This window comes from Neodiprion pinetum, chromosome 4, assembly GCF_021155775.2.
Source record: "Neodiprion pinetum isolate iyNeoPine1 chromosome 4, iyNeoPine1.2, whole genome shotgun sequence".
NCBI classification, from domain to species: domain Eukaryota; kingdom Metazoa; phylum Arthropoda; class Insecta; order Hymenoptera; family Diprionidae; genus Neodiprion; species Neodiprion pinetum.
The window spans coordinates 9632646-9653562 of record NC_060235.2 but is presented as its reverse complement, the minus strand read 5'-3'; the positions used below and the strand labels follow the sequence as shown (position 1 = coordinate 9653562).

At 34.5% G+C, this 20917-nt stretch overlaps 2 protein-coding genes across 3 annotated transcripts in view; both read left to right on the top strand.

Moving 5' to 3' along the window:
- The first annotated feature begins 1229 nt into the window (after window positions 1-1229).
- LOC124216100 (uncharacterized) lies at window positions 1230-3353 on the top strand. The gene is made up of 3 exons (XM_046620225.2): window positions 1230-1620; window positions 1833-2126; window positions 2220-3353. Exons 1-3 carry the CDS (start codon window positions 1336-1338, stop codon window positions 3348-3350), a joined length of 1710 nt encoding a protein of 569 aa, XP_046476181.1. The 5' UTR covers window positions 1230-1335; the 3' UTR covers window positions 3351-3353.
- Window positions 3354-10873: 7520 nt separating this feature from the next.
- Window positions 10874-20917, top strand: part of Cow (Proteoglycan Cow) — a 110023-nt gene continuing 99979 nt past the window's right edge. For both annotated transcript variants that reach the window (XR_006882851.2, XM_046623473.1), the window contains exon 1: window positions 10874-11076. Coding sequence is in view for 1 of the 2 variants with exons in the window: in XM_046623473.1 (XP_046479429.1) it covers window positions 10975-11076 (102 nt within the window). In the remaining variant the exon portion in view is untranslated. The remainder of the gene's footprint in view (window positions 11077-20917) is intronic.

Below are 20917 nucleotides of genomic sequence, written 5' to 3'. Positions count from 1 at the left end.
TCAAATAATTTTGACTAATTCATTTAAAGTCAAAACTAGAAACGAGAAACGATATTGTAGAATAATTCGAGTTAAAGGAACCGTTTATTGCAATATTTAAACTCCAGAAACATAATTTCGAAGCGAGGGTTAAACCTTAATCACAAGAAACAGACAATCGAGCACATAAATTAGGGAGCGAATAGCGTAAAGATTATTACAAGAAGGAAATTAGCTTCGAGATAATTTAATTTTAGTTTATTTTATTTTTTTTGTGAAACCATCTGTGTTTTTATTATTTCCTTTGTATCATTTTCTTCGGAACATTAATTATCATACAATATAGTTGCGAATGCACAGCGTGCATTCGTTTGTTTGGCAAGGATTGTTTCTTTATCTGACCATACCGGTAACTATCTCGATAACACAGTTATCAGCTACGGTGAAACGAATTAGGTGTAGGGCATCGTTTTATGGCACCGAGTCTAATGGTAGTCACGGCTAATATCTCTGATCTGCAGATTCGAGTATCAAAACAATGGCAGGTACGGCAGGCTCGGTGGAGGAATACAGCACCGGTATTCGTACCCGAGTTCGTAAAAATCACTTACAAGGGGAGTGTCAAACTTGGGAATCACAGATTTCCATCACTTTTATATATATTGTAGGGCAGGGTCCCCTCAATAAATATATAAAGCGGCAAGACGCCATTCGTTTTTATTACTGAGAAATTTCAACTTAAAGTTCTATATGTAACTTAAGTAGAAGGAACCTTTTTACCGGTTGCAGCAATAGTTCCATGGCGTAGCGGTAACGCTCTTGCTTACTGAGCGACCTAACGGCTGTTCAAATCCCGTTTGAGTTACTTTTTTTTTTTTTTTTTTAATATGTATAAATTATTTAATATAAAAATAAGTAATTGTCAAAATAAATTTTAAAATAAATAATTTTTAATAATTTTAAAAATAAATAACTTTTAAAAATAAATAATTAATAATTCTAGAAATAACTTTTTTTTTCATTTATTAAATATTTTACTTCAATTTTATTTAATATTGAAGAAAATTTTTCAATTTTAACAGTTACGTTAGATAGCATAGAATTCGCATTATAATTTTACCGGCTATGATACCTACTACCTAAGCGACCTTCGTACGTACAGTTTACCTGCTCCACTATGTATTGTCTAGGGGATACACATAAAAATAAAACATTCTCATGCCCGAAGAAAGTCAAATCACAGCTGCTCAGGCCACGTCATACATTCGGAACTGTTCTCACTCTGTTTTGAGTTTTCGTAAGCGTTAGACGTTGGAATAATTTTGTGCTAGTTATTTCAAGTGATTTGTGTATAACATGGAAAAAGCAAGTACGAGTTCTGGAGATTTCGTTCATGAAGAATCTATCCTCAACAATTCAATTAAAAATGATATTACAAATGCATTTTTGTATTGTAAATCATTATTAGAAGAAAGTGAACTTCTGGTCAAAAATCCTCCATCAGAAATGTCACATTCATCTATTGTCATGGGAGAAGAATTTTATAATAGCATTGTGACAATGTTAGATGAAAGAAAAATCATTGAAGATGAAGAACTGATCACAAAGGATGAAGATGATGAGACAAATGAGTATACGGAGGTTAGAAAATAATTATTTCTGTTATTATATTTGTTTTTAATCTTTTTGAAATTATGATGTTATTAATATTTGATTCATACGAATGACTATTAACATTATTATGTATGATTCTTCGTATTTAAATAATTATATTGAAAAATGTATAAAAGTTGTTATATTAATAATTATAATATTTTTTTCATGTTCAGTAAAATATTTTTTGGTATTTTTAGTGTATTGGTGTACCGGAAGATGATGATAATTTTGTAGCTCAAGAATTTGCCCCCGAACCACGTGACTATATTCCACTGTCATATAAAGAGAGGGCAGTTGCTATTGCCGATGCTCACCCAAAATGGAGTTTGAAATGCCTTCAAAACCATGGGGCATCACGATTAAAGCATAAGCAGAATTTATATCGATGGAAAGAAGATGTCAAACGTGGAGGTACTTATTTTGACAGGTGGAAAACTATTGACAGTGATACGTATGAAAGATTCTTGGAAGCCCGATCTAGTATGGAGCAGGTATTAAATTTTTAATTTGATGAGATCTGACTATTATATTTTGTAAGCATACAGTTTCATGTTATTTTATTTTTTTTCTGCCACTTTCCCAAGGTAACCACAAGAACATTGCAACAGTGGGCAATGAATGCTGCCTTCCAATTTTTATCGGACGAATTTCATTTCATTGCAAGTAAATCATGGGTGGAAAGGTTTAAAAAAAAACACGGAATTCGCCAACGTAAAATTACGAAGTTTATAAGTCACAAAGAAGTAGTATCTATCGGAGAAGTGATGGAAAGTGCAGAAAAATTCCGTTTGCAAACAAAAGCATTAATGTCTGGATTTGATCGTGATTATATTATTAACACTGATCAAAGTGGATGTCAATATCAATCGACATACAACAGATCATTGGCAGAAAAAGGAGCGAAAACCATTTTCGTTAAAAAAAAGAATATTAGTTTAACTACTCATTCTTATACTGCACAGTATGCACTAACGGCTTCAGGGAAAGTGTTACCATTTGTTTTTGTATGTTTACGTGAACCAAGTGGAGCATTTGGACCACAAATCAAGAAACAAATAAATCAGTTGAGTAAAATATATAATAATATTATTATAACGTGTACAAAATCTGGCAAGCTAACCAAACAACAATATGAAAAGTTTTTAAAAACTTGTTTATTACCTTATGTGCAAGAGAATAAATTTCTATTAATTATCGATTCATGGGTTGGTCAAACAGACACGACAGTGTATGACGATATTTTTTTAAATGAAAATGGTGAAGCTACTTGTACAGTAAAAATTAGTCCACTAAAATGTACACCCATTTGCCAACCGTGTGATGTCTACTTTTTTCGACAAATAAAAATATTTATTAAAAAAATTCAAAATGCTCCAGAGCTATTGGCAGATAAAAGGGAATTAACATCAAGAGAAGACATCATGAAAATTCATTCCCTGATATTGCATCAATTAAATTCACCAAAATTTACAGCGATGATCCAGTATGCTTGGTTTGCCTCCAAGTTGATTGATGAAAGGGAAATATTTATGAATGTAAACCAATTGTGCTTTTCTATAAAGAATTTGAAGACAAAATGTAATTGCAACAATAATAGTTTTATAAAATGTGCGGTTTGTGACAAAACTTTATGTTTTAAATGTTTCTATGATGATTATCATCCAAATGAATGTTTATTTACAAATGATTCTGATGATGATATGGAGAGTGAATAAGTATAATATTATGATTTTAATTATAAGTGTGTAATATTGTAATTTTCGAATAATAGATTATTTTTGATAATATTGATTACTTTGTTATTATAATTATTACAAATCCTATTTTTATCATTTTTTGTATTTTTTCCTAACTTAATATAAAAAAATAATTTATAGAAATATTAATTATTAATTATTTATTTTTGTATTAAATAATTTATACATATTAAAAAAAAAAAAAAAAAGTAACTCAAACGGGATTTGAACAGCCTTTCGGTCGCTCAGTAAGCAAGAGCGTTACCGCTACGCCACGGAACTATTGCTGCAACCGGTAAAAAGGTTCCTTCTACTTAAGTTACATATAGAACTTTGAGTTGAAATTTCTCAGTAATAAAAACGAATGGCGTCTTGCCGCTTTATATATTTATTGAGGGGACCCTGCCCTACAATATATATAAAAGTGATGGAAATCTGTGATTCCCAAGTTTGACACTCCCCTTGTTAGATCAAGTAGCACAGAGTGTTTTGGACTGGGCATAACGTAAATCCTCTTGTCCCTTTCCCAGAGGAGGCCTTTTTATTTTATCAAAACCTATTAAAATTTACTAGTCACAGCAGTGAACTCACGTAACATCATCGCTTTCACGTGCTGCCGCTCCCGGAAAATCCGTAAACGTTACAATATAAAAATAAAATTGTTTAATGGCATCCATTGAAGACCTGTGGGATGGAAGGAAATGAAGTTAGACTTTATTTGCTGTCAGAGTAATGATTCACCATATTCTTGCTTTTCTTAAAATTCTAGGGGAGGGCCGGGCATGGTAGGCACCCTAAACTTGTTGGTGTATTATACATACATATCTGACCATGGGAGACTTTAAAATATGTTAATAAAAAGTTTAAACGGTATAGAATCTGAATCAATAGGTTTTATTGTATAATTTCACAGTAAATATATTAGAAATAACCAAAAATCAAAAGATATGAAATTGCTCTTTGTGCTTCGGATGGTTTAAACGGCACTAGATTGTCAGCGGAATGAAATGATTTTCATAGGGAAATTACATGTAGCTATAAATTATCATTCACACAATTGTATTGTGAAAAATAAAAGGAGAAGATAAATTTTTTAAACATCCAATTCTATTTTTTATTTAATCTAATTAAATAAATAAGATCACAACAGAAGATTTCTTTTTGACTATTTTTTATATAACTTCTTGAAGGAATAATCAATATATTGATTACAAAAAGCGCGGAATATGAAATAATGAAAATAGTCGTTCTTAAATTTTTTAATGCCTCTATCATCGTTACAATATTTGATAATCATCATTCTATATGAATAAATTTTTTAATAGTTGGTCCTCGAAATATTTGAGTGCCAAACTCAAACCAAACTCAAAGCCAAACGCTCTGCTTACCAGCTTCGGCCTCCCGGCCCTCCCCTATATATTTGGAGATACTCAAATTTACGTTCATATTTTTCTCCGTTAACATTACGAACTTCAACCTTATGAAAAAATGGAATTTGCGTAAATATTTAGCGTAAGTCATAATAATACCCAATATAACAATTAGTAGTAACAAAATATTCATTGGGTTTTATTTCATCTACGTATTTTCATATTTCATTTTTTGTTCAAGGAATATTTCACTAGTATCGTTTTATCAAAATTACGTAATCGAAGTTGGTGTGGAATTGAATCCTCGTTTGACGTCCACCCAGCTACACAATATTGAAACCAACTCGTGACTCTTTGTAAAGAATTAGTACTCATCTATCGGAGTATCGGAGTAATGAATTTCCATCTCAGTAGTATTTTTACCATAACCGAAGTACTGCATTACCGGAGCATTGAAGAGTTATTTGGCTATGTAACTATAGTGGACTACTAGAATACTGGAATTCGACCATTAGCCGGCACCTTGAGGTCATGCACCGAAGCAATGTTATACTTTGGCTTGAATTTTTTTTTTTGGGTATTCACTTGTCTTTTACAAGATAAAAAAGGTCGCAACAATAATTTTTAATTCTAAGGTAGTAAGAAATTTTTGAAAAGGCAAATACTTTCAAGTTACGAAAACCTCGATTAAAAACTCTTGGGTCACGACTGACCCCAAGATAACAGCGGAAGGTTAAAATAGTCATAGCGATCACTGCTACGATCTCACCGACCAATAGAGTTCAATTATCCTACGCATTCGCAGTCGGTCACTTACCGTGCTAACTTTCACTATCTCCTTGGTGGTACATGGATGTGGAAATGACTAAATTTTTGCATCCAACTGAAATTATAACCTACCGATTTTACTTTTCTATGATTGAAGTGATTTAAATCATGCGAATCAAAACATAGATTGGCGTTTGAGTCGTATCAGCCGTATTTATTTTATACTAATACTTTTCAATTAAAATCACTCTTGTTCTGTTAACAGATAGGAACAAAAATAGAACGTGAAAGAATTAATACTCTCCAATCAGATCAGTACTTATGCGGCTAACACGGTGCATCAGTCCCCATACAAATTGAACTACTCATTGAACTTATAATCTCGCCGAATGAGTTTGTTTTATGTAAAGTAAGCTTTGTTAAAAAAATGATAAAATTGATGAATATTTGATATTATATATTTCGTTGAACAGTATTGATAGTATCTGGCTAAAAAAGATCACGGATACGATTTTGATGTAAGGATTTTTCTACAAGAGACAAACCCGTGTTTAGGCGTTTATTTAACTTTCAAAGAACGCTACTCGAAGCGGAGAACCGTCCAAGAATATTTTTTTACACTCAAAATACAAGTATTGTAATTATTTTGACAGACGATGCATACGAAATGTATCAGGCAATGGCACATGCAATCGGGTGACGGGTATGTATGGATCCTCCTCTGTAAAAGTATACACATATACAGGGTGACTCGGGTCTGTTGCTCCATAGGCTACCCAAATGTCTTTTTCGTGAAAATCTGCGACTGACATGTTTTTTGCTTTTTATGAGAAACTTGTCGTTTTTGAATTACAGTTGTTAGAAATTGCTAATCCGGTAGCATCGTCGTCATTACGTATAAACAATAAAACTGTGTTCGCACTCATATTTTAGGACTAATGTATTTTGGATTTTTATGCATCTTATACGTATCAACAATAATTCGTTGGTATGGGAAACAACGAACAGTCGACCGTCAGGAATAAACTTAAAATAATGTTGAATAAAAATGTGAAGGACAATGTCGAAAATTCAAAGAAATAGGAATTGGTGAATTCGACAATTCATTCGTTCAATTATAAGTTCGCTGTTCGAGTAGATTGAGGAGTTTTGTTAGCTGGAAGTTGATACTTTATATTAATTTAAGCGAATTTTAATTACGGGAGAATGATACGTTGAGTATTTATCAGAGTATTATACTCGTAAGCTACCAGGATCTCTTCCAAAATAAAAGAAAATCACACAATACTGAAATTATAAACAAAAGCTCGGATATCAATGCTTCGCTTCAATTTTCCTCAAAACGACGAAAAATGTAGTGGCCTTTCTCGGATACCACATTACGATGCATAGCGGTCTGAAATCAAAAAAAGTTGTCCGAACGTTTATTTTTCAATTTTTTAATTGACGCGTATGAATACCAGGTATTCATTGCGAAATAGTTAGAGAAGTACATGCCATATAAAATTGTCCGACATTTCTCGTTTGATGTGCGTAAACGCGAAAACCAGTAAGTACCAGCTAGTTCGTTATGGCTTCGTTTACAATTTTGGCTTGAATCTGTGTAATAAACTGAAAATTGTATTGTACGAGAATGGTAGGAATGTTCATGAACAGAAAACTCAAATGTGATAATTTATGGAAAGAAAATGCAAAAAACAAAGGTGGCTCCGTTTTGACCCTCTTTGGAACTAACGTGAGATGTTGAAGGAAACTCTTGTAGGTATTTCATAAAAAAAATCTTGCACGTATTTGCACCATTTTCAAGTAAAACAGTTTGATTTTATCTATTAATTATACCTATTAATACTCATCTATAGGGGCGAGAGGGTAGGGGTATTTTTGAAAGATCAGTTCAATGCAACAGAGAGGTAAAATAGGCGTTCGTTACACGTAACGTGTGAATGACATAAAACGTGTTGTTCAAGTTTTATTTTACTGCATTTTGCATATCATTTATACCATGAACTTAGCAACGCAAAAAACTTGCATACGTGCACGTTTTATCAAAACTACATGGCTTTTTGAAGATTTGGTTCGCTATATTGGATTTGTAATGACGAATTTTTTAATTTTTTAACTCTTAACTAGTGCTGCAAACGACCCCACTCTTATTCATCAACGGCTATAAACAAATAAAATTGTGTTTTTTTTTTGGTTTGGCTAATCAAATGACTTAAACGATAAGCTAATAAGGAAAGTTGCGCCGATCGAGACCAAAATCCATTAATCCATTCTCGAGATATCATAATTTTTATTTTTTTTACGAAGCTGTTCAAATAACTCGGGAACCACAGAACTAATCATATCCAAAATCTAATCAGTTCTAAATTCAGAAAAGCACCGTCGATTAAGGTCAAATCCAAATCCAAATCCGTTCATTCGTTAGCGAGATATTATCAGACAAAAATTGATCACACACACGACATACACTTAGACGTCTATCAAAAAATGGCCGGAGATGATTCTCTAGACTATGAAATGTTGAGGTCTAGAGAAAACTCAACTATTTATTTTTAGGGTGATTACTTGTTCATATTTTTGTTTCTTCGACAAAACAGGAGCGGGAAGTTAAAAATGTTTTTCAGTAAATTTGTAAATAAAAAAGCTATCGATAGAATGAACTCGACGGAATCAACTAGATTTTCAACCATTTTTCAGCGTTGCGAAACGATCCAAGTTTTATTTATAATTTCAGTGTTCCTTTTTTTCGTATTCTTAGGGGTCTTCATTGTTTACGACTACACTAATTTTATAAATACTTATCAGACGAAGGTTAGTGAAAAATGCAATTTTTTGGCCAATCAATATTCTCAAAGGCCAGAAACTTTGTAAATCGCACCCGTGGCATACTGCGTCAAAGGTTGCGTGTGAGATCAAGAATCTGCAGCCATGAATGAGGAAGCGATGAAAGCAAGGAAAGAGATGTTTATGCTCGTGCGATGCATGTATGTAGAGGCAACACGTTAGAACTTTTCTCGCAGGTCATATGAGTCAATCTTATTGTTAGACATCCGAAAAAGGTCCCACGTTCCAAGATCGTCTCTGCAATTTGCACGTTTTTGTGAAATCAACAACAGGAGTAGAAAACGTCATGTAAACGTTTTGTGTGCATTTTCTCATTTTGTGTTGAGTGTAAAATCATTTTGAAAATTTTACTATACAGACTTAATCGCTAAAAAAGTATACAGAAATCGTAAAATGACTCAATTGTACACAATAATTAATTCGATTCGATTCAGTAAGTCGATCGATTGAGTTAGGTTTCTTTTATCGTGCTTTCTAAAGTTCCAACGCATTTTTTCACGAAAATAGTAGATCTAGCTTCGGATTTTGTAACTAAAAATTTCACCTACGCACTAGAACAATTGCGAATCATATACATATTACAGCTTCGCTATCGAGAAACACGAAATATAAGTAATATTATGTAAAATGAGGTATACATGTATCGTAAAGCACACCTTTTGATTATTGACACATTCTATCCGCGTGCACAAAATAAATTTATCAGAGTTTGTGGATAAATATCTCTCGCCTTTCATACAAGACATACTTGTTTGAATAACATTGCACCAATAGTCTTAAAGTTAAAGGATTGAAAGCAAAAAACTGACCCGCTCAGGTACAGGGAGGTACAGGGAGATAATAATCCTAGCAGTGAATATTTTTAATTATAATCAGTCTATGTTATCTCTGGTAGAGCCTTATTATCTGCAGTCAACAAAACTGTCGTTTTTCTTCTGACTTAAATGTCCAAAGTATGAAGGGTTAAAACAGTGTCGGGTAAACTGCTTTCAAAAGTATATGTAAAATATAAAGTCGAAAATGCTTATAAAAATATGATTTCAACGCACCAATGGAAATGCTTTCGCGAATATATTTGAAATGGCAAGTGTAAAATAGGTATTCGAAATGAATTATAAAATGTAAAATGGCATTCTCATATCCACTGTGAGCATTTCTGTTTTGAGATATGCCATGTTCCTTGTCATTTTATTTTGTAGATGAATGATTTTTTTTTTTTTTCACAATCAATCTCTGTTTTCATATTATGTACCGTCGTCTTTTGCAGCTAGGCCATATTATCACAATACCGTATGTTTCAAATCGTACAACTCGTTCAAACAATCATGGTAGCCAAGTAATGTACTTTATGAACAGTTTTTTAATAACGGAAAACTGTAATTTTGAAGCTTTGTGCTAGATCTAGCTAGTCATTGTGATTGAAAATATATTTCACGCAATGCAATCCTGTGCTGTTTATTTTGAGGTTACCCTTCGAAACATTCTCAACATTTCGGACAGAGATACTACGGGCAGACCTGTTTGGTCTCCAGGCGCAATTCCGTCAAGATATTCATTAATTAAATCACAGCTCCATCCGAGCGAAAGGATCAACGGATTGCTAAATATACGATCTCTAAGCTAAAGATCAAGTGATGACGTGACAATAATATACATTCAATCGAAGAGAATTGTTCCGGAACATTGGCTACGGAGGATACAGGGAATACTGTAAATTCCATTCGAACAGACACATTTGTCAAATGAATAAAAATGCGTACGATTTTTCATGTCCAATAGCAAATAGAAAAGGCATCTTAAAATGAAAAGTGTATTTGAATACGTAACGAAACGAAACCATTTCAAATATTACACAGTCTTGCACGGAGAGAATAAAAGATCAGATTTCACTCAAAACTGCAGGAAAAAAGGAACACGCATCAGGGTTTTTTGGTAAAATATACTTAGTAAAATGTAGAATTTACTGTAGAATCATTAAAATCTGCTTATATATATAGTTGGCATGGATATTTTTTACGAAAAAACCTGACTCGTCCCTCTTTTCCTACAGTTTTGAGTAAAGTCTGTTCTTTTTCTTGTCTTCGCGTGACGGTGAGTATATTTCAACACCCATCACTGCGGCGTATTATGTGGTACCTACTCCCGTGGTATTCTGCTGCCGGAGGGTGGCGGAAGAATAAGTTTAATAATATCGAACGTTGGGGGATGATATGGTGTCAAGAGGTGTAACGTGGTGGGTAAGTAACGGGTATCGGTAAGCTGGCAGGCAAGGACAGAGGTATTGACTGGCGCGCCAGTATCCATTCTCAAGTCTCAAGGTGAAAAAATGGGGCAACCGAGCGCCGAAGGGCGGTCAAGGAGGGGGTGGCACTTCGAATTCGTTCCAATTCCTTCCGCTGGATGGCGCTGATGTTCCGCTCCTGATCCCCGTCTCTTCCCTGACGTAATCCTCCTCCCCCCCCCTACACACCCACCGGTAATCCGCAGTCGCGCAGTCACAATTCGTTCCAGTCCCGAACAGGATCGTCGCGTTGTAATATCGGTGCACGTCTCTCCGTTCTCGCAGGCCGCATTCAGTTGTTCTTGACAGTTAATTTATTGTGTCCGACCATCGAACGATGAAATTTTCGTGGGTGGTTTTCATCGCGTTGCTATTCGCGGTGGCCGCCGAATGCAAACGGAAGAGGAAATTTGATGGCGACTTCGAATTCGCCGAGGAGGTAGGTGAAAGGATTCAAACGAAATAGGACAACTGAAATTATAACAGTTTCTTTTGTTTTCTACCGTATGATGTTTGATGTATTTACAGCGTGGGGGTTGGAGCTACTAGAAATCAATATTGTCACATCGTCTCGCGACGCGTTTCCCATCTCGTTAGGGTTCCTTATCGATTAAGAATCGATCATTCCGATTTCAACGTCGCTGACTTTTCCAGTAGTTAACAATTCGCAATGTTTCAACGCGGGTGACAAGTTGTCTGATGTTTTTGCATTCACCGGTTGATAGGGGGTGTTGCGAAGAAACGAATGCTGCTAAAATGCATAGAATTCTGTTACCAATAAAAGAGGTCAAATGTGATTTACGACAAATTTTATTCGGCTTAAATACACCTGCATTGTTTGAAATTTGTTGAAAAAGTCTAATCCTTCAGCACTCAAAGTTAAGGGTTATGTCTTTTCTACAAATACATACTTTTACCAACCATTATCCGTCAGCGACATAGCGAGTCAAATACTAGTAGGATTAAAAATAATGTCATCGGAAGGTAACTTTGCAGTCTGTTAAATACCAGAAACTTTTCTTTTACAACGAAATCCGAATTAACTCTGTGGCTCTACATGATAAACAGTGGAGATTTATTTCTTATTTGAAAAAGTATATAAAAAAAACCAATAATGCGCGACATCTATTAAATTCCCCGGTGGGTTGTGGGAAAGATTAATTCACGTATGAGATTGTAGCTCGTCGTTACGTGTTTCAGTTCTGCATTTAACTGCTTCATGCACCGCGTTATGTGAGCGAAGTCATGCAACGTTATCTTGTTACAAATCTAATATTTTTTTCCCCCTCCGAAGGTTTCCACTGTGTAACACAGAGCCAGTAGTGGTTGCTGATTATTTAAGTTGCTATCATTTGTACATGTGCTGTACATGTTGTGCATTTCAGGGCTCTCCGCTTACTCGCTTTTCTCACTTTTGCTCCCCATAATACAAAACTCACTTTTTATCGACATTTTTTTCGTTCAGAAAGCTCGTTTTCCCCCACATTGTTCAACAATTTTTAACAATTAGCCCTAGATAATCCCTGGTTCAAAAGATATTGGAATTCCAAATTGTGCATAAACATTTCGTCTTACAATTTTCAAATCAACACATTTCAGATTCTAATCATTTGAAAATAATAAATTAGGAATCGCAAGAATCTCACCTTTTGACAGTGTCGGTAGCGTCATCTTCAAATACCACTAGATTTTGTAATTCCCAAAAGTACCTCTTACTCACTTACTTACCTTTTTATCGATTTCCACTAGAAGGCCCCAATTTTTGCTGAACATTTCTCTACCTGTAACGATAATTTTCTGCAATTTTCAGAGATGCGTTATCTATTGATTGTTCTTTAATTATTGAAGAAATCCAGAAATAATTTTTGTTTTTTTTTTTACTTTTTTTTCCTCCTCGAGGTCTTTTAAATCAGCGAGGGAAGTAATGTCCATATCTTACTGGAGTTATCAGCTTGACTTGCATCATTGATTACGAGGTTGAAGTAAATAGTTACATTATATAACGTAACAAGACACTGAGGGGGGATCATCGATTTCGAATTTTTTAACGACTCTGAAGAAGTTAAGTTTGGAAAAGATAAGGTTTCAACAACTTTACGACCAACGTTATTACCAACTCCAATTTTATTAAGGATTGATATTATTTCATATTCAACATCTGTATATAGTACTGAATTTATATAAATCGCGAAAAAAATTTATCACGATAAGAAGTTACTTCAAAACGAAAAATTAGATCGTTGAAATCCGATTGTTTACCGTTGAATGTGGAAAATAAGAAACACTACAGCATAGTTTACGGAAAGAATATGATTATGGGTATTTGAAAGAGATTTTACCATTTCTCTGTCGTTACAATTAGCGGAAACACATAATTTTTGAATCTGACAAAAAATGGTCAATATTTCAGACAAGTTTGAATTCGTTTCTTGGAAAAAGGTGACTTATCATTTAAAGATGAACGAGGGATTAAAACTCAAGCATGTAGTTGTAATATTAAAAAGAATCTATCAAGATGATGAGAGTTGTTAGGTTCACCGGAAGGGGGGGGGGGAAGAAGAGAGGGGGAGGGGGTTGAAAAATCGGTGTAGTTACTGATAAGGGTTTAAAAAAGAAGACCATTTGTTAGGTGACATGATGCATGCGCGGGGTGTGTATCGAAGTCAAAAAGCATCAACGAAAAAATGTTTTTGAAACAATCCTGTGTGCGTAAATTGTCATAGTCGGAGATTAATTGTTTTACGTATATCTAGTATCGTCGATCAGATTTTGATAAAGATTATTTTAATTAATCGCTTCTGACTAATCTTCATTCTTCTTTCTTTTTGGAACTTTTACCAGTTCCTCGTCTCCCCTGTGTATGCATTAAACTTTTGACGAAGCTGCAATATTCCATAATAAAATCGGTGCGAAATATTACTGCTGTCCAAGTATTGAAGATTATTTACTGAGTTGACAATCCAGGCTTATAACATGGTAAAGAGTATAAAGAATTTTATTTAGGAATAAAAAGTGATTGAAGGTTGAAGTGTGTAACGTTATCGTAACAATGCGTTTGTAAAAACACGCGTAATTTCGCATCTTCATGATTGTGCGAAATTGAGTAACTCGTGATACACGAGAGTAATAAAATATATATATTTTGCAAACTGAACTCCTCCAAAGTTATTCTACAGTTGCGAAAAAAAGATTTTTATTTCAACGTTTTGTTACGTCAACGTTAATCACTTTAACTATGCCAGTTTTCCTACTCTTATCATCTTAGATAACGTGTAAAGTACTCGCTCAACAATACGCATTCTCCTAGTTAATTCGCTGTTCGCTAAACTCATTTCTTCTACTTATTTTATACTCAAAATAATATTCACTTTTGATAAAATAAGAGAACATTGTAATTGACCATTGCATATCAAAAAACAGATTGTTCTCCGAGGGGACAGTTAAGATTTATAGTTAAAACTAATTGTCAAATTACAGTGTGTTGAACTATAAATTTATCGGTACAGTCGACGATACATTTGTAAAGTAGGCGTCGCAATGCAGAAATTCTACTATAAAATATAGTAACCCAAACCATGGAGACATGGTTGGTTCGTAAGTCGAACACTATAGTTGCCGTTACCACGCCGGAAAAAAAGGTTTCCTGTCACAATTACGCGTGATTTTGTTTATACGACACATGTATGATTTCGCGTTTTTTATTTACCCAAAGTCCGAGACGAAAGTAACTATTTTCCGCACGGCGGGCAATAAAAATCAACAGCGGGCGGAAAAGTTACTTTCAAACCTCTATACTAATTAATAGTACCTTATAAATAAATCGAATACATATAATATATATTGTATCAATTTCCTGATTACATACACATTTCAATTTATCGATTAATGTGATTTGATCCCGGATTTTTGGCAAGAAAGAAACGTTAAATCAAATTTCACACGCGGACAGAAACGATCCACTTTCCACCCTTGGTAGACAATATACTATTCGCATTATACGCTATATACCACCGTACATCGAGTTGCCGACAACTTATTATTAACCACCAATCTATGAAAAATTTCCGCGCTCACGATCAGAGGGATTTGAACCCGGCACGCTCGTATTACTAACCAGTCAAACACTCTAACCACTCTACGTCAACCTAACTGTTTACGAATTAAGTAATTTATAGCCTCTTAACCGAAGCTCTTCAATTACCTAATTATGGCCATTAAATATTGCTGTCAATACGAACTATTGCAGCGTGACGTTGAACATTAACGTAGGATTCATAAACGAGGAAAAATCAATAGCTGCGTTATATTTCTGCTGAATGCAATGGTATAGTTATTGCAATTACATTTATGGTTTCTTATACTACGCACATCTTGACTATGCAGATACATCTGAGCAGTCATATGAAATGAGAACAATCAAAGAAAACCACTATATTATAAACGACAAGCTTTATCGTATCATTGATCATGTGAGATAAGTTATTCCAATCACAAACCTTATTACAGGTCACCATTAAAGCGGTATCCTGTCAATGATATGTTTAACATCTGGGATGATGTTCAATATTTAAACAAGTTAGTTGCACAATTTTTATAGCATCCTTGACCGCTCCACGTTGATTAACAGAGTTTGGTCGATTCGACATTGAGTTCTAGTGAGCCAAACCAAAATTACAGTGATCATCGAAGTTTATTATGAAATTGGTTCACTGAACTTTAAACTTTCAACTATACGAATTTTCAGCCATCCGTGAAAATGTTTCTCTCTATATAATCACTCTTTTCAATTCGCTAGTAAAATTAGAGTTCTGGCGTTGTTATAACTTATGTACGCGTGTAATACATTGCCGCTCACGTAATTTTAATTTTATTGTGTCCGTCATATTATTTTGGATATCTTTTTCAATTTTTTCTTTGAAAACACTCATTCTTGGTGTAATCAATTCATTGTCAGCATAACTCGGTTTCCTAGGCTTTGGCTATTTTTCGTTTACAACAAGTTTTACTTATTTCAGCCAAAACGTGAAATCGACTAATACAAATTACTTAGAAAAGACGTAGTCAAAATCAATACTTCATCATCAGCTTATCGTACGTTCTACATACCCACAAATTGGCTGTGGATTGACTTGTTTTCATAGGATAATACTCGAGATGAACTTAGAAATTCTAATGATATACGTGTAACAAGATTTTAACGATCCTTTTTTTCTTATTTAGCTGGCTGTTATCTTTTACGACATTCGCCTTTAAAATTATACCGTATTTATTTGTGCCTCTGGCTTTGTTTCGATATCAATATTTTCGAGGACATTCGCGGATTGACGGTCAACACAGCGCCAACTTCATTAGCAGGTTCAAGTGAAAAGTCACCATTCTTCTGATCTTGCGATAATTATGCGTCAAAGTTTTTTTAGATATTCAAAAATGATAATTGGCATCTCGACAAGCGTGCTTTTGGGTATTTGCTATACAATTCATCGTATTAGATCGTACACTCGGGTGTGTCTTTGTAAAGCTCAATTTTTATTCGCCCCCACCTGAGAAACTTATGGATAGTAAAAAAAAAAAAAGGAACGCATAAGGGATTCGGCATAAGGTACTTCGTCATTGTCCAATTCACTAATGTGCTTTAAGCGATGATCTATTAATTAATATAAAAAAGAAAATTCACGCGAGGATATCTCTTGAGTCCAATTTTGAAAGATCATAACATAACATGGGAAAGATGTAATATTTCTTAAATTGTCGCCACTTAGCCGCGTTTGATGATACGCGCGGACTTGAACCTCGGAGCATACTTTTAATTAAATTCTGTACGAAAGTGTCATTTGATGTTTTATTGTCAAGTCCATAGTTTAGCCACTAAGGACGTTTGAACATGAATTTTTAATTAAAATTCATTTGTGAGCCGAGGCTTATAACTTTTACACCGTTTGCGGTACGGATTTCGCTCGAAATTCCTCCAGCATGAAATCTAAAAATTTTTTTTCAAATGACGCTGTGCCCGTGTTATAATAGGAAGACGTAGAATTCGGAGAACAACCTTTTGAAATTTGATTAAGAGGTCATTTTCCGCGAGGATTTTTTCTATGAAGGTAATAATATAGAAATATGAAAATAAATATCGAGTTTTTAGAAAAGTGAAAGCGTAATTTATAGAATTTAAAAATTATGAAAGTATAAGTATAGAAAAGTAAAATAAAAGAATAGTAAGATCAGAACATAGAATACCGAACTATAGAATTGTATACAGATTCTCAATTTCGCCGTTCTATGTTTTGACCTTTCTATATTTTGTCATTCTGTATTTCGACATTCTTTTTCCCCTTAACCCGTTCACTTTAAAATGAACATATTGACTTAAAATGTCGTTATTTGAGTAAAGAAACACTTCATACACTGCCGCCTAAACGTTTGAATAAACTAGTGGAAATTTCTTTCCGCGCTAGACACAAAAATAAAGATAATAAAATTTCTCAAGCTGCGTTTCAAAGAGCACAAATTTACCTTCATATACCTTTTTCAAAAAATTGTAAACAAAAAATTTTTTGGCCCCGCTACGTCGTTTTGAACCAATTCTGAAAAAAATCTAGCTACTCCAGTGCGAACAAAAAGATTGTACAAAGTTTTCCAAAAACCGAAAATGTAGGTTTTGATATCCTTTTCAAGTTTACCATGGACAAAACTGAGGAAAAAATTTTCCTTAAGCTGTGGGGTTAATTTTCGATCGCCAAAAAAATAACCGAAAAACGACCATGTTCAAAAGTACCTGCCAGGGCAAAAATAAAAAAAAAAAAAAAATCGTAGAGAACATTCTAAAACAAGAAAAACGAAGGTAAATTTGTCCTCTTTAAAACGCTGATAGACAAATTCGATTATCTCTATTTTTGAGTCCGCCAACTGACCTTTAGTTTGGCAAGAAATTCGTACTGTATAAATAAAAGACTGGTGTACCCAAACTTTTGGCCGGACATGTATAATTGACATTTATTTAATATGCGATATATCTAGAGAAATTCGTAAAAAAACAAAAATCAAGATCGTACACTACAGTGTACAAAAAGGCGAATGGGTCAAAATCAGTGCTGGGCGCCTCTGTTCTTACGATCCTGAGGCTGTTACCCTGCCGCTGCGTCGCAAAGGCGAGCGCGTCGAATCTGTTTGAAAGGCATAGAGAAAGAGTGGGAATCGGGGAGGATAAAAAAGCAGGACAACAACGTGTGAGAGAAGAAGAATAAGACGAACAGAAGACGCAGAAAAGGAGGAGGTGACGCCGCGGCGGCGATAAGGTGAAGAACTAAAGGACGAATGAGAATGAGAAGGGTTGTAGCTGCGAGGCGTACGACGCGGTGTGCTATCGATCCGGTCTCACCGCGACATTCGGTTATCTCACTCGCTCGCTCCATCGCTCGCCTTTTAGTCCAGTCAAGATAGGTTTTCACTTTGCATTAATTCAGTTTTTGTTTTTTTTTTGGTTCAATCGTGGGGGGGGGGGGGGGGGGGGTCACTGGGAGTCCTCAATCCAAAAGTCGACCAAATCGGCCCCTTGCTATCGCCGCCATCTTGAATTTTATGAAAAATGGTTTTTCTTGAATAACTCTGCCATTTTCAATTTTAACGAAAAATGTTAAAGACAAAAGTTGTAGGAAATTCAATTTCCTACAACTTTGGTTCTTGCGTTTTTTTTCAAAAAATGGATATTTCTCGAATTAATCCTGAAAATAGCGGCGAAGTAAAACTATTGTATTATCTTGTTTATTTTTGACTCAATTCAATTGACAAAAGCTGTAGGAAATTGAATTTCCTACAGCTTTTGTCTTTACCATTTTTCGTTAAAATTGAAAATGGCCGAGTTATTGAAGAAAATTTCATAAAATTCAAGATGGCGGCGATAGCAAGGGGCCGATTTGGTCGACTTTTGGTTTGAGGACTCCCAGTGACCCCCCCAACGATTGAACAAAGAAAAAACGAAAACGGAATTAATGCAAAGTGAGGTCTATTTTTTCCCTATCTTGACTGGACTATTTATGCATCGAGACTTGAAACGCAAACGTGAACTCTATCCGGTATTCATACTCGCAGATGTAATTAAATGTACCGTTATATAAATACATGCAAATTCGTGCCGCGATATAATTACCCGTTAATTTTTTATGACTAATTGCGCTCGTTATAATCTGTATTCTGAGGGGGATGCCATAGATAGTTGGTTTATATCGAACACCGAAATTATTTTCTTTATTTATTTCTTTTTTTTTACTTTTGGTATTCGATTATTTATGAGGCATAGATTCGAACTAACAAGCAAAATTCACTGAAATTGACACCGTTTTACTTTTTGTGTATCGTAATGTGTATGGGCTATTCCGCGTCAACCGGATCAGTCATCTCTCAGATATTTTTTTAATTTGGCATGTGGATTGTGTGGGACGAGTTAGATTTTTGTGCCAAAGCGCGAATCTCATAATGCAAAATTCGATTTTTTATTAACAATAACAAATTAGACTCCCATTTTTTTCAAAAATTCATAACTTCGGCAAAAAATTAGATACAATATATTTTTTTTTTTCAAATTACGCGGAAAGCTCCATAGAATTTAAAAAAAAATACGAAATGGTAAAAACAAGTTGTTATCAATTGTTTATTTAACAATTAATTTTTCAAAGATTTTCAAAACAGTGACTGACACGATCAAAAAATTTTTTTAAAATTCTGACATGTTCCTTGAACTGTACTACAACCTGTGAATTAATTCCAGAGGGGTGTTTTTCTTCGTTTTCGAGTAAAAAATCATTAAAGGTGTCGATGCGCATGAAATTGCGGCGCGTCGAGTCTCTACGTAATGGCGGGCGGCCGGTTGCCGTCCACCGCTACACCGCGGTGGCGTCGCAGCGTTATTTTAGAGTCATTTTCACGATGTAGGACATGATTGAAGAATCTGAAAAAAATACTGTACCTTCACAAGGCCTGCTCAAAGCGATAAGTGAAGTTTCAAGAATGTGTTTTTATTTTAAAATAAGTAGCAAGTTATGTAATTATTATCATTTATGTGCACTCTCATGGTGTGTAACCGTTATTTTGAATCTCTGTAATAAAAAAACGGTGAAAAACACATTCCTGAAACTTCACTTATCGCTTTGAGCAGGCCTTGTGAAGGTACAGTATTTTTTTCAGATTCTTCAATCATGTCCTACATCGTGAAAATGACTCTAAAATAACGCTGCGACGCCACCGCGGTGTAGCGGTGGACGGCAACCGGCCGCCCGCCATTACGTAGAGACTCGGCGGGCCGCAATTTCATGCGCATCGACACCTTTAATGATTTTTTACTCGAAAACGAAGAAAAACACCCCTCTGGAATTAATTCACAGGTTGTAGTACAGTTCAAGGAACATGTCAGAATTTTAAAAAAATTTTTTGATCGTGTCAGTCACTGTTTTGAAAATCTTTGAAAAATTAATTGTTAAATAAACAATTGATAACAACTTGTTTTTACCATTTCGTATTTTTTTTTAAATTCTATGGAGCTTTCCGCGTAATTTGAAAAAAAAAAATATATTGTATCTAATTTTTTGCCGAAGTTATGAATTTTTGAAAAAAATGGGAGTCTAATTTGTTATTGTTAATAAAAAATCGAATTTTGCATTATGAGATTCGCGCTTTGGCACAAAAATCTAACTCGTCCCACACAATCCACATGCCAAATTAAAAAAATATCTGAGAGATGACTGATCCGGTTGACGCGGAATAGCCCGTATATTAGCTGTGTGATGTTTTTTTACACTTGTCGAAGTCTACACTTCAGTAAACTCGTAAAACGTTTAATAGCGATAATACATATAAAATTCCAAACTCAGTAGTCTAAAAACCTCTTTGCTTTATGAAACAACAATAATATTCAATTAAGAGAATCGGCAATTTGTGATAATTGGTGATTGCAGCTTGTTCGGAAATCATAATAATCTGCAGTTTTCACAATGTCCGACAGAGAACTCGGTGCGTGAATCCATCCGTCGGTAAAACAGTCCGTGACAAGGCACCTCTGATCATGATTTCGGAATGATTCAAGGCAGTCAATCATCACGACTTGCATACCTATCTTCATATTTCAACGCTAATGTTGCACAAACGTTTCAACTCGTTAGTGACGCTTTAATAGTAGTAGTCAAGTATATTATCCTAGATGATTATTTAATTAATACTAAATATCGGAAATATCTGCAGAATATTAAACTTACATTTTGAGGCTGCTGATATTTTTGCACAATTACCCGCGT

What these genes read in the sequence shown, in the direction of transcription:
- LOC124216100 (XM_046620225.2), top strand. Translation starts at nt 1,336, where the DNA reads ATGGAAAAAGCAAGTACGAGTTCTGGAGATTTCGTTCATGAAGAATCT. An exon ending in AGACAAATGAGTATACGGAG is followed by an intron (nt 1,621 to 1,832) that starts GTTAGAAAATAA and finishes TGGTATTTTTAG; the next exon opens with TGTATTGGTGTACCGGAAGA. An exon ending in CCCGATCTAGTATGGAGCAG is followed by an intron (nt 2,127 to 2,219) that starts GTATTAAATTTT and finishes CACTTTCCCAAG; the next exon opens with GTAACCACAAGAACATTGCA.